Source organism: Miscanthus floridulus, chromosome 2 (genome assembly GCF_019320115.1).
Source record: "Miscanthus floridulus cultivar M001 chromosome 2, ASM1932011v1, whole genome shotgun sequence".
NCBI classification, from domain to species: Eukaryota; Viridiplantae; Streptophyta; class Magnoliopsida; order Poales; family Poaceae; genus Miscanthus; species Miscanthus floridulus.
Window position 1 is genome coordinate 154,897,303 of NC_089581.1, and position 14,296 is coordinate 154,911,598.

The window sequence follows — 14,296 nt, forward strand, 5'->3', positions numbered from 1 at the left end:
GAAATCATATTTACTCTTCCAACGCTATTAGAGTAGTTTTTTGTCCATCGATAACTGTGAAAACCAAGTTTTTTAGTTAGACTTAAGCTCTGTTCGCTTCAACTTCTCAGCCTGACTTATCAATTATGGTACAGTGAACAGAGCAGCTTTAACCGGCTTATCAGCCGTAGAAACCATCAGCCAAATAGCTCATTAATTTCTTGGATTTCTTCTCTTTCCTCATTTGCCACATCAGCGAATTGCCTCCCTGGCAGAAACTTCCATAGTTTTCATTCGGAGGGCCCTCTTCGTTATCCTGACCCGGCTATTTTGATGCAAGTCGCGATCAAGGAGTTCGGCAGCAAGGGACAGGCGAGCAAAGAAATGCTCCGCCTCGTGCAGGGCGACACGGACCCGACAGGGCGACATTTCCAAAGGCAAATGGGTAAAATGGCCAGGAGCATGGCAACGTTAGCGCAGCTCCAATTCCAACTCATGCTTGCTAAGGTAGACACTAGAAACCATATTTTCAAAATAACTTTTGGTCCAATCACGTTCTTTCTCCCTCATCTACCGATGGTCCAGTTCGCTGCAGCAGGTTTTTAAATGATTTTAACTGCTGCAAAACATTGTAGCGCGACTGGAAAAGCGGCAGCCGCGAACAGGCCCCCGTCAAGTCAAGATTTTAGCATTCAGTCTGTTTGTTTTTAGTTAGGACTTATCAATCAGTCAACATTATTTTTCTCTTACAACAAATCAACACCAGTCAGGCTTATCAGTCCAGAAACCAACCAACGAGCAGGCCAATTATGTTGGTGCCGTCCCAGACTTCGGTACCAAGTTTTAGCCTGCTGATCTTGAACAAAACTGCGGCTTTAGATCAATGATAGGAAAAGTAGTAGAGTAAACAAACAATGTTGCATGTGAATTCACTATTGTATTGTATACTCCATAAGCCATCCGGAAACAAATATACACAAGATTAACAACACTACTTTACAGAATCACGCCATACACAAGACCAAAATAATAATGGTCAAGAGCGGGGAAATGATGCCTCTACAATTTGACTAAAATATATATTGCACAACATGAACCGGAGACGACTAAGTTGCCTTCGTGAACACAGCAGCAAAATGGCACAGATGAACGGTTAACCTCTAAAGTAAGTGTCCACCTTAGCAAAAAAAATAAATAAATAAATAAAAAAAAATGAATGAACTCGTGGTGTGGGTACAGACAAATCAACACCCAGGAACAGCGTTGCAGCATCATACGAACCCCAAGATGATTGGATATGACATTCCACAAGGCCATGTGCCTATAAGACGTTAGGGACACAAGTTTATGCAAAGATCTCTCTGGAGCATTCCCACGTGCCATTCTTAAGCTCATGAACTCCGAATAGCTTCCACAAGTGTGGGAAACGATACACACGGCTGTTATCATGAACTCACATACAGAACAGGAACCAGACCTGCCATCTTTCCATCCCTTCCAGGCCTCCTTTTCTTCACCTGAGCACACAAAAATAATCGCCAACTTTAAAATCTGTTCGTTTGAAATCAAAGACTAGTAAAATCTATGGTGAGATGGGAACTTACATAATACCAACCATCGACCTCATATTCAATTTCCACTTCTTCTCCAGTGATTAAACTCAGCTGAAAAACAAAACAATGTACATGAATAATGAATAAGCGTGTTAGAGTGCAAGCAGATTCAACCCAGATCACCATCTATAGAAGTTGGTGCCACACCAGGCCACCGGAACCCACAATTAACCATGGCATTGAGCCTAAACCCTAAAGACTAGCTTGATGGGTGAGGGTCCCCCCAAAAAAACAATTTCCAACTTGGGACTGAACCTAACCAAGTGTTCTCTTGTTTTCATTCAAAATAAAAGAGGCTTCTTTGTCTTTTTTGGAGATATTTGACACTGAACTGGATAGTTAAAATAATACATTAATAACAATTATTTCCCAATAGTAAAGACACTCAATCACTTATAAACATCTTTTACCCTGGGACAAAGAAAGACTTCAGAACCAACATTCCATCAAGCTCTGAACATGGAAGGATCACTTCAGGAATTTATAAGACAAACAACAAAAAGGATTGCTACCCTCGTACCTCATCATCACCACCTGCTGTGAAGTCATACAAAGCTTTTCCAGACTGAGGGTTACCAGAACTCTTATCTTCATCCTCATGGGATCCGAAACTTCGTCCTCCACGCCCTGCAAGGGGGTTTTCAAATGACTCCTTCCTCTGTAGTACTGACGTCGAATATGAAGGTGGTTCTTCACGTATCTGAAACAAAGGCAAACCTATCAGGAACCATATCCATCCATTCCGTAAAATGGTTTTAAATTGTACAGTACAATGTCTGCTTTGTATAAACTCAGACAACAACAATGTTAAGTAGACATGTTTTCTAGCACCCCCTCCCCTCCACAACACCAAAGAAATAAACATAGCATAGATGCAGCAGAATATACCGTTTGTTGTGTGGCCCCATGGCTTGACGGTTTTGAACTAAACAGTGATGGATAGTTCATGCCTCCAAAATGGGACGATATGGAGGTTTCAACAGAACCAGTTGATTCGGGAGAGGATCCACCAGAGTACCTACCATCATCTTCCTGCAATGAATGATTAGCTAAGCTTAACTATCTGTACACATTTAGGAAGCATGTGGAGCAAACTACATTGAGCATGTGTAGCAATACTTACCTCTGCATCGTATGTTTCAAGAATTGTCTTAGCCCACATATCATCATAGCCGACTGATGGCCTCGAGTTCATGTATTCCTCATCATCCACATCAGGAGCATCAGTTCCAGCACCAGCAAGGAAGTCCTTTACCTACAATTCAATCAAACAGTCCCAATGACAATGGCTAAAAAAAATTGTCGCTCCCAAATTAAGCTCATTCAATGAAGAAAAGGGTAATTATCCAGAAATGACTAAGAAATGAAGTCATCTTCCTTTTTCATAGAAAAAAGCCATTTTCCTAAAAAAATAGGCCTCAAACAGGTAGAAAGCCGATACATAACAGTAGTGATTTACAAAACACAACAAAGAATCTTACTTTATCCACAGCTGGAGCATTGTTTGCCCAACCATCGTCTTCCAAACCTGCTGCCCAGGCCATTGCCAGATCGGGATCGATCCCAGACTGGACAGTATTGGTCTCTTTTTGTACTTCTTTGGACTCATACATAAGATCAGATATTCCAGTGGCAACAGCAGGATCACTTAGACCACCAGATGCACTTATGTTATGACGGTTGCGGTAGATCTCAATTAGTTTGGCACTGTCCATACAGTTGAACATACTTAATATCAAGAGATAGGATACTAACAAAATAATGTATCCCAGCAAAAGAAATAACAGGAGGCATCCATTTATGCACAAGCGCACAGGAACTATTAGAAAAATGTTGATTCTTGTGATGGATTGCTTTAACATGCACGGTCAACTAGATACATTTAGATCAAACTAAGTAGGTAAATTAATACCTGCTTAGTTTGATTCAAATGTATCTAGTTATATTATATCAATAGGGCCTATTTTTTGGCATACTTCCAACAACATGGACCAGAGCCTCTGGACAGCGAAGCACACCTAACTGAAAGTGATCCAGACTGATCAGGTTAATGTACCTTTCATTTATTGTATGATGACACAAGGCTCTAGACTTCATTTGTGACTGGTGAACCGAATATTTAGTTCTTAGACAATTTTTAGCAAGAAACTGATCCTAGCTCAGTTGGTGGGCGGTGCGAATGTACACCCCCACCAACCAGGTTCAAGTCCTTTTTCTTATTATTTACAATGCCACCTAGTTCCTACTAGGTTGGTCAAGTTTTTCCTTAGGCAATTTCAGCAACGAAGTAAGATTTCAAGTCAACAATAATTTTATCTACTCCCTATGTTCCAAATTATAAGTCGCTTTGACTTTTTTGGTTCATCCATTTTGCTATGTACCTAGACATATTATTATATCTAGATGCATACCAAAATGAATGTACCAAAAAAGTCAAGGCGACTTATAATTTGGAACAGGGGGAGTAGAAGATGACTGCCCTTTAATAATTACAATAGTACATACCTGGTAGGACCAAGGGGCAAGTATTTAGCCCTTGGAACAAAACAGAATAAGGAAACAAAATCAAGAAGCCTCTCATGGGTTTCATAAAGTTTCTTAAGTTCCTCATCACTCCATTCCTGTTTGCTATTATCATGATGGCGAGTATCTCTGCAAAAATAAGACAGAAAAAAAGAATAAAAAAATGAGGCCACCTCAAGACATTTTATAGAGCAACCATGAGGAGTTTTAATGTCAAATATACCTGGCAAGATCATCTTGAGCTCTATACATTTCATCTAGGACCTTAAGCATTGGGCTTATTAAAGATCCAAGACCAGTACCACTGGCACCTTGATTTTCCCCATTACTTAACTGCAATTCTGAAAAGTTTGACTGCACACCCCCAAGAGCCAAAGCATGAAGAAATTCATATATCTGCAGTCTATAAGGTTCACCAGACCTTATTGCAATGGTAGTTAGGGCTTGGACAGCAGCAATACGGATCTACAAGTTTAACAGTACAATCGAGAAAAAACAGAAAGGCATCAAATAAGATGTCATACTATCTCACCCCATATCGCCAAGTATTTGTAAACAACGCCAAGTATTTGTAAACAATAAAGAAAAGGAATAGTCCTTTGCAAACGGCCCTACCTCCCAGCTTCCACTAAATGCACACCTTTGAAGCCTCGTCAGAGCGCTAGCAAGTGTAGGATTACGGGAGCTTGCAGCAGCAACCATTTTATCAGCATCTAGCATCATTAGTGCAGTACCGGGTGGCGTTGCGGACTCCCAGGCATACTCAGATGCAGCATAATTAGCGTTTTCTCCTAGAAACCAAACCTGATAGTTGACGGGCCAAACATCAGTCTGTTGTTGTTTCAAAGTCAAAGCTCAATTTAAAATTAACCAAGTGGAAATTTTGTTCTTACAGCAGCTTGAACTAATCTTTGGAGTGCCATTGCAGATTTTGGATCAGAGGCAGATACCATATCAACAGAAGTGAGTCCAGACATTGAACCAGGCTGAGGTGGTGGCAGATCAAGAACTATAGTCACAGCTTCCAAGGCTGTATGTTTCCCATCTGGTCCTGCTCCTACAAGGCATGTCTGGTAGGCAAATTTTGTTTTTTTTTATTATTTGCATGTTCATTCTAGAAAAAAAAAAAGTAAAACCACTGCCAAACCAACATAACATCAAATGTGTAAGAAACTAATGGTTATATGCATATACACAAGTACATGAAAGCTTTGCATAATAGAATTGTAGATGGTTCAATGCTATTGAAACTGCTTCACGAAAAAAGGTCTATCGCTCTACCTTCCATAACAACTGTAGAACATCAGCATCAATCTTTCCAGGAACTTTAGTGGCAAAAATTCTTGCAATCTCAAGCAGAGTCACAGCCATATCAGGGGTTGCCTATCATGTAAGACAAACAGAAGAATACGTCAATCATGCAATCAGGTAAAGGGGAACATACTAATAAAAATCAGAAGGATAAGTGCAAGAACCATAAAAAACAATGGGAGCATGAAAAGGAGATAGAAAAATTACAAACAAATTTCTGAAAAGAAATATATCCTATGTCCCGATAAAAAAACAACATAAAAACGCACCATCATTTTTAAAAACAATGTTACTTTTAATCATTAAATACTCAATGCCACTACAGAACAATTGAATCTGCTTCTAATCGTGTTCAAGAAAATATGCTTGCAATCTTAAATGTGATTTGACTATTTGAGGCACAAGCAGATAATAAAAAAAAAGGGCGTACCCAGTGCAGAGAGCTCCCGCTCTATGCGGGGTCTGGGGAAGGGTGTTAGTGGCAAGCCTTACCCTCGCCTGTGCAATGCGAGGAGACCGCGACTCGAACCCGGGACCTTCCGGTCACAGGCGGTAAGACTCTACCGCTTGCACCAGGCCCGCCCTTCAGGCACAAGCAGATAATAAACGAATTAAAATGGCAAAAATGAACAATGTACTGAGAATAATGTCAACAAATTTAGAACTACATATATAGTATAAACACTGAAAGGGATCCAATACCTTGAACCTAGCATGTAAGGTTAGTAGGACATCATTCAGGAGAGAGGAATGCCAGGCTGGGTCAGACAGCTCACATGCAATGATAGATTTTAGTTCTTCAAAAGATTCATGTGGATTTTGCATCCATATCAAAGCTTTGATGACCATTGCTCGAACATATACACACTCGCATGCTACTGTTGTCCGCACAACTTCCATTAGTGATGCTAATAATCCTGCTATTGTGTCCATTCCACCATGACCATTGGATAGCGGATTAGGCTTTCGGGTAGCTACAGCATAAACATGAAAAGTCACATAGTTGCATTAAAAAGCATTGCAAAGTCAACTCAGTGCGAAATTAAATGAAAGATGTAGGATTTTAGTTAACACTAAGAGTACTTGAATGTGTAAACATATATTTAAAATCTATGATAACATCAGCATACCTTCAGCCATTGGATTCTCAAGATCAGAATCAAGAGATTCAACATTAAGACTGGCCCCCTCATCATATGCACCTAAAGCAAATGCAGCTGCTCTACTTTTGCCCATTTCCTGAACTACTCTTGCAGCAGCATGAAGAACCGGACGAGAGAAGCTACGGAATGAGCTCTCCAATCTGAGAATAAGAAACAAATAATAAAGCATCCATGACCAGGGGCTGCGTAAAGGAATCAGGAGAGATCAATCACTTGTGCAGACTTAAAAAGGTGCAACACACCTTCTCATTACAAGTTTGATGAGAGGCTGAGGGCGCCTTGCTTTTGAAGATTTTTCACTAGATTTTGACAGAACACCCTTTGATGCTACAGAGGGGGCCTCTGGCAATTTGAGAATTTCTCTAGTTAACCGAATCCATCCACCAGCTCTGTCCTCCGTGCTGCAAGATATGATGATAATATAATATACTTTGCATCATTAGTGACTTAGGCCCTGTTTAGATTCAAAATATTTTTGTTGTTTTAGAAAAATACCATGGTTTTCTGAAATACTTGGGTTTTGAAAACCATAAGGTGTTTGGATGTAACAATCTGTGTAGTTTTGAAAACCATGGTATTGACATATTGCTAAAACTAGTCTTTTTGGAGGAGTTTTAGCCAAAGGGCGTCTAGCTCAAACGGTTAGGTGATCCGGCGGCACTCCTCAGGTCCTGAGTTCGACTCCCCATGGGAGCGAATTTCAGGCTGAGGTTAAAAAAATCCCCTTGCCCGTCCCCATGTGCCAAAGCGCAGTTATGGCCCGGCCCGGTTCTCACAGGGCAATGGATACCGCTGCGTCAGGATGGGGGCAGGGGTTCGGGGGTTTTCTCGATCTGTGTGAGAAGATCTTCTTCTTAAAGGGAAAACCCGAGGGCCGTCATAACCCCCCGCAGGTCGAGTTTTTTTTGGAGGAGTTTTAGAAACTCCACTCTAGACCTCTTTTTTTCTACACCGTGGTTTTGTACATCTCTTGTTCTAAAACTAAAGCTTCTCAAAACTACATTCCAAATATGGACATAAGCTGTTGAACAACAGAACAATATGCTATGCCTCTGCATCATTGTACCTTTCTGTGTTGTCACCTTTTCCCAACACACAATTTATGGCCTCAAAACAGACCCTGTCACTGGGATCCAGAAGAAGTTGATAAAGGAGGGAACTGTACTGTGACTTTATGTCAGGCCTCTCTGCATAAATTGTATATGATCAGAACCGCAATTTGATGCATGCACCCTGATTTGGATCACAAATCACACGTATAAATTCAGGTCAGGCACAAAACAATTCACTTACGATCCAACACGCGTGCTCTGGATATTGAATGACACATCTTTGCAAGGTAAACCCTGGCAAGGACATCATGCAAATGAAGAATGTCCTGAAGAGCTCCTGTTTCAGTTTGGAACAATGATATATGATATTGTACACAAATAAGTACATCAAAGTGAAAAGAAGAAACTCCAACATAACTGGATTTAACAAAAGAGGAAGGACTCAATTATATACAATCTAAGAGGTAATGCCTTTTAGATAGAACTGGGAGAAATCGACAGTAGAATTGGTCACTGTAACCAGATATTACACAACCTTTCAGTTGAATTTTGTTCAATGGTGAGAATACGGACACAACCTTTCAGTTGGATGACTCTTTTGATGACACCAATAGGCGCTTTGTGCGGAGAATCCAAGAATTTGAGGTCAGAGAGGCGTTGAAAAGGATGAAAAGAGGTAAGGCGATGGGACCGGATGGTATCCCAATTGAGGTGTTGAGATGCTTTGGGGACATAGCTATAGTATGGCTAACCAACCTGTTTAACCATATTTTTCGATCGAACAAGATGCCTGACGAGTGGAGAAGTATATTGGTACCGATCTACAAGAATAAAGGGGATATTCAAAGTTGTACTAATTACCGGGGAATTAAGTTGATAAGCCATACTATGAAGCTATGGGAGAGAGTTATCGAGCATCGCTTGAGAGCAATAACGCGGGTCTCTATGAACCAATTTGGTTTCATGCCCGGAAGGTCAACCATAGAAGTCATTTTCTTAATAAGACAAGTTATGGAGCGGTATAGGGAGAAGAAGAAGGACCTACACATGGTTTTTATTGACTTAGGCTTATGATAAAATACCAAGGAATGTTACGTGGTGGGCTTTGAACAAACATAAAGTCCCAACGAAGTACGTCGGGCTCATTAAGGACATGTACAACAATGTTGTGACTAGTGTTCGAACAAGTGATGGAGACACGGATGACTTCCCGATTAGGATAGGACTACATCAAGGGTCAGCTTTGAGCTCTTATCTATTTGCCTTAGTTATGGATGAGGTCACAAGGGACATACAAGGGGACATCCCTTGGTGTATTGCTTTTCGCGGACGATGTAGTGCTAGTTGATGAAAGTCGGACAAGAGTGAATCAGAAACTGGAGTTATGGCGGAAGACTTTGGAGTCCAAAGGTTTTAGACTCAGTAGAACTAAAACTGAGTATATGAGATGTGACTTCAGCACTACTACTCGGGAGGAGAAAGATATTAGTTTGGAAGGTCAAGTAGTGCCTAGGAATGATACCTTTCGATATTTAGGATCAATGCTACAGAGAGACGGGGATATTGATGAAGATGTTAGCCATAGAATCAAAGCAGGGTGGATGAAGTGGCGAAGCATCTGGTGTCCTATGTGACAAAAGGGTACCACAGAAGCTAAAAGGCAAATTTTATAGGACAGCGATTAGACCTGCTATGTTGTATGGTGCAGAATGGTGGCCTACGAAAAGACGACATGTTCAACAGATAAGTGTCGCGGAAATACATATGTTGCATTGGATTTGCGATCATACAAGAAGGGATCGAGTTCGGAACGATGATATACGTGATAGATTAGGGGTAGCACCAATTGAAGAAAAGCTTGTCCAACATCGGTTGAGATGGTTTGGACATGTCCAACGGAGACCTCCAGAGGCACCGGTGCGTAGTGGAATTCTAAGCCAGGATAGTAACGTGAAGAGAGGCAGAGGAAGACCGAAGTTGACTTGGGTAGAGGCAATAAAAGGAGACTTGAACGGATGAAATATACCCAAAGACTTAGCCTTAGATAGGAGTGCTTGGAAAACAGCTATTCACGTGCCTGAACCTTGATTGCTTCTGCTGGGTTTCAACTCTAGCCTACCCCAACTTGTTTGGGACTTAAAGGCTTTGTTGTTGTTGTTGTAACCAGATATTACACAAAGTTATATACGATATTTTTCCTGATATTATTTAGAGCATGTAATACTTGAGACACGGCCAAGAAGATATATTGCCCTCTGCATGTTACTTATAATCGGGTAGGACAATGAGTAAACATATTTAAAGGCATAGTTGTGAAGAGCAGTAGGAACTGAGCCTAGCTCCGTTGATTGAGGGTGTAGATGTATGCCTAAACCACGTAAGTCCGAGTCCTCATTTGGGTGCTTGTTTTCTTCTTATATGAAGCCACCTAGTTTCTCCTACGTTGGTCCAGCTTTTCTTTATGAAGAGCAGTTAGGATATTCACTTCACAATACCAAAGTCATTGGTATATATGTATTTTGCACAAAAATCTTGATTCTTGTAACTCAAATCAAATGAAAACTAGAATTGCTTTGCTCAGCATTTTAAATAGAGTCTGTAGCAAACTAGTGACATAGTGTCAAAGCGTCAAAATATAGCTACCTATAGCTAATCTAAAGCTAGCTATTTAGAAGTTAGAACCTTGCTTTGCTTGCTTTCTCCTGAAAAGTGTATTGTTTGAAACATTTATCATGGACAGGAGAAAGATATAAATTATTAGCTGAAATCACTTTAGAATATGTTTGTGTTCAAATGATTAAAGACTAACAAAAAGATGCTTAAGGAAAAGGAAGCATACCACCGGGTTGTGCACTTTTGCCTGCATAAAATGAAGCCATACAAGAGATTATAAACCACATAAATGGAATGAAACAAGACTCATCACAAATTGACTAAACATAAAAAATATCAGGATCACAACTGAACTCTACTGTTACATTTGGATTGATAGTATTTACTGTTTTCAGTGCACGAAAGATCAACAGTATTCTAAACCATAATGGTATATGTTCTCTCTGCATGTCAATTTTTTTAACGTAATTTCTGCATGTCAAAATAAAATAGACAATGTGAGCAATTGTTAGCAGTATGTGAGGAAACTGACCCAATGCCATTGCAGCAGAGTGTGGATCTTTCGCAGCAATTTCAGATATTATTGACAATGCATGTCTGACTGCAACTGGGTCAGAAAATTCAATCCTGCAGTTGTATCAAGTAAAATGACAAGAAAATGAATATGAAACAGTATGTTCATACATAAGTAAAATTTTGCATACATGGATCGATTTTTTATAGAACAGGTAGATGTTTGATCATACTTTTCATCCTGATAGATAGTTGAGTACAGAAATATGACATAAGAAGAAATGAATTAAAATCAGTAACTGGTTCAGAAGTCACATCAATATTGGTTTTTCTCACATTTATAAAGACAACCAAAGACAAGAAACCATAAATGCTTCTATCCCTTGTATTGAATAGTTGAGAACTTGTAAAATAAACAAGGTCCAGAATACAAGGTGGTAAAATTAGTTTTACAAACACATTAAGTCCAGACTCACCCTTGCACAGCTCGGTGGAGGAATGGTTGATTACCGGGATCAAGTGGAAGCCTTCTCAGTGCACTCAGAGAAGCATATTGCAAATTACCACGTATGATAGACTGTGCAAATAAAATAAAAGTGTCACAAGGTTGAGTTCAGAACATAAGACTCGCAATATTCAGGTCAAGTAAATTAAGTTGGCCCATCATCTTAGCCAGATAATAGTGAGCTGCAAGTTTAAGTGCACACTGTAGCAATTGGTGCTTTTTCAATGCTTATAATTAGCAAGGTCAACAATGGTAATATCCAGACACCGTAAGATAGTTCGTATTATATACAAACAGGAGTACTTAGCAGCACCAAAACTAAATGCACATTCTTGAAACGAAACAGCACCTCCTTATCACCACCTTGCTTAGTAAAAATACCCTTCTTCCGTTTTTGTTTAGTATCTACTACCTGAAAGTATCCAGATATATCATGGAGAGAACACTGTCAACTTTAGTGCCACAGACCAGGGAAACAGAAAAGGAGCTAAGAAAAGTAGTTTAAAGACTAATGTAACTGTACAAAGAACAACTGAGATTATGGATGGCCAACCTTTTCCAAGATGCCAAACACAATTTCATTTAGCTTTTCCATCATCTCAGAACTGCTAGTGGAACAGGAGGTAAGGGCCTTCAGAGCAGCAAGTCTCCGCGCATGAACTTCAAAGGACCAGCATCCATAATAAAGAACAATGAGGAACAAAGCGACGACATTCAACAAGGAATTAAGAGGGAAAGGACTAAAACATTAATTGTTTTAGATTGGCCTAGAAACTTTGTCTTGCTGTGCCTTTCATCATGACACTGTGAAACTCTTATTGCTCACACCAAAGATGTTCATATTTCAAATTTCAACTAAGGCATTTCATAAATTTGATCGTATAGTTGATTTTCTTATGCAGGACTTGCCAGGAATATACGTTCTTATGATAATGCTTCAAAAAAATCCAAGAGGAAACCAATTCCCAACAAGAGAATAAGAAAATAGATCATGAGTTAGGTTTGAAAAAAGTAAGCAAGAAATGCAGGCAAGTAACTTTGGTTCAATTAAGAAGCAGTCCCTGTGAAATAAGAAATATTCAAGTTTTTTAATAAGTGGCAAAATGTACGATTAGAAATACATTTTTCATACTATAACTTTGATGTACACTGAGATAGTATAAAGGCATACACTCAACATCGTCACTGGAGGATTCCGCTGAGAGCTGATCAACTATTCTCGGTACAACGTCTGCTCGTGTCACTCCCCCGACAGCATCAATGTCCGCAAGAGCGTCCCAATTGGGTGTGGGTATGCCACCAGCAGCACTTAAACCCTGGGAACCATTATCTGACAGTATACGGGCCAGATAGTAGTATACATAGCGCAGAACATTTCTGTCCTCGCATTGCTGATGGAGCTGCAAACGCAAAGGAGAGTCGAAGTAATGAGAGAGAAAAATACCTCAAGTAGTCAATAATATCAAAGGTTATCATGACCATGGTCTATGCTAAGTATATGATTTCTGTACAACACATTTATTTAAGTACCTAATTTCTGTTCAAGACATGCAAAGGTGTGAATCAAGTTAACCAAAACTATAATTTAACACGCGCCGTTACGGTGCTATCATAGCTGGCACGAATCTGTGAGTGATCTAAGTTCTACCTACACAACTTAGCAACAAGCAGTCGAGAAGGGCACAGGAAAAGCTTTACCATGAGAAGAGATGGAGCCACCGAAGGATCCACGGAATTGTACACAGCAAGCTTGGGGAACACACTGTTTACAAGCTGCCTCTGGGAACTTTTCTACAAAAGGCATAGCAGAAGAGCAGATAAAGTTAACAGATCCAAGCTAGCATCATGCAATTATAACCAAAGTACCAAACCGAAGCAGCAGCCGGACGAACCTGGTCGCACGTCGCGGCGAGCTCGTGGATGCTCCGGGCCAGCTGCGCGTAGGAGACGGGCTGCACGAGAAGCATAAACTACAGCATGAGACTGGAATGCGAATAAGAGAGGATGAAAATGATGCGGGGAGAGGGGGAGGGGACGCGCCTTCTTCTTCCTGTTGCGCTGGGGCAGGACCTTGACGGGGTTAAGCGCCTTGGCAGCGGATATGGTCTCGTTCTGGATCTGCATCAGCGTCCCCTTCTTCGACTTGCGATCCGCCGGCGGCGCCACGGGCTTCCCCAACAGGGAGCCGCCGACGCCCGAGGAGGACTGCTGCTGCGACGACGCCCCGGCAGTCGAGGTGGCCGACGGATCCGAGGTGATGAGATCCATCAGCGTGGTGCCCGACGAGTCCTGCCCGGAGGCCATGGTCGCGGAGCGAGGGGCCGCGCGAGTGGGAGATCTCCGGCGAGCAAGAGGCCTGTCTGTCTGGTGGGAGTTTTCGGGTCGGGTCGCACGGGGCAGGGGCAGTGAGCCGAGGGACGGAGGGAGATGGTGTGTGGATTGCTGGATCCAACCGCCAAGCTGGATTTTGGCATGCGTTTGCTCGAGACCCCGGTGGGACGGGATGGACAACGGGAATTGCCGTCTAGGAATGGCTCCTCATCTCTGTAGTCTGTCCTCGACTACTCGTGGAGGAAAAAAAAATCTACTCACTGCATTTCTACTTACAAGTCGTATTAGGTTTATATCCTAAATCAAACATTTATATATCTTTGACAATTAATTTCCAAAAAACTATATATATTTAACTCTCTTCGTCCCAAAATAAATGCGCATCTCACCTTATCGATGGATCATTTCCCCCCCTAAATTTGACTAGGTTTATATAAAAATTACTAATACTTATGATGTGTAATAAATATATCATTAGATTGGTTGTGAAATATACTTTCATAATAAACTTATTTGAAGCTCTATATACTTAGTTAAATTCAAAAAAAAGATTGAATTCAATAAGTGATATGTGCACTTGTTTTAAGATAGAGAGAGAGAGTATGTTTTTAGATTTATTATGAAAAAATAATATATAATTCATATGTTGTAAAACTATGAGAATTTTTAAATTGGATGGCCGAAGATATAAAT

At 40.7% G+C, this 14,296-nt stretch overlaps 1 protein-coding gene across 1 annotated transcript; it reads right to left on the minus strand.

The window, feature by feature from the left end:
- Nucleotides 1-891: 891 nt before the first annotated feature.
- On the minus strand, nucleotides 892-13,707 carry LOC136534020 (uncharacterized). The gene is made up of 25 exons (XM_066526519.1): nucleotides 13,313-13,707; nucleotides 13,165-13,224; nucleotides 12,971-13,063; nucleotides 12,444-12,672; nucleotides 11,826-11,932; nucleotides 11,622-11,684; nucleotides 11,244-11,344; nucleotides 10,787-10,881; nucleotides 10,481-10,501; nucleotides 7,883-7,978; nucleotides 7,656-7,776; nucleotides 6,832-6,990; nucleotides 6,557-6,729; nucleotides 6,129-6,400; nucleotides 5,397-5,498; nucleotides 5,009-5,185; nucleotides 4,731-4,919; nucleotides 4,339-4,580; nucleotides 4,098-4,244; nucleotides 3,074-3,299; nucleotides 2,716-2,847; nucleotides 2,481-2,624; nucleotides 2,113-2,292; nucleotides 1,584-1,643; nucleotides 892-1,496 (listed from the first exon to the last, which is right to left on the minus strand). The coding sequence occupies exons 1-25, from the start codon at nucleotides 13,574-13,576 to the stop codon at nucleotides 1,425-1,427; spliced, it is 3,525 nt and encodes a 1,174-aa protein (XP_066382616.1). The 5' UTR covers nucleotides 13,577-13,707; the 3' UTR covers nucleotides 892-1,424.
- Nucleotides 13,708-14,296: the final 589 nt, after the last annotated feature.

Excerpts from the sequence above, each read along its gene's own strand:
- LOC136534020 (XM_066526519.1), bottom strand. The coding sequence starts at position 13,576 with ATGGCCTCCGGGCAGGACTCGTCGGGCACCACGCTGATGGATCTCATC. Across the intron at positions 7,777-7,882 it reads CAGAGCACGCGTGTTGGATC|AGAGGCCTGACATAAAGTCA; the intron begins GTAAGTGAATTG and ends CAATTTATGCAG. Across the intron at positions 6,991-7,655 it reads AAAGGTGACAACACAGAAAG|CACGGAGGACAGAGCTGGTG; the intron begins GTACAATGATGC and ends CATATCTTGCAG.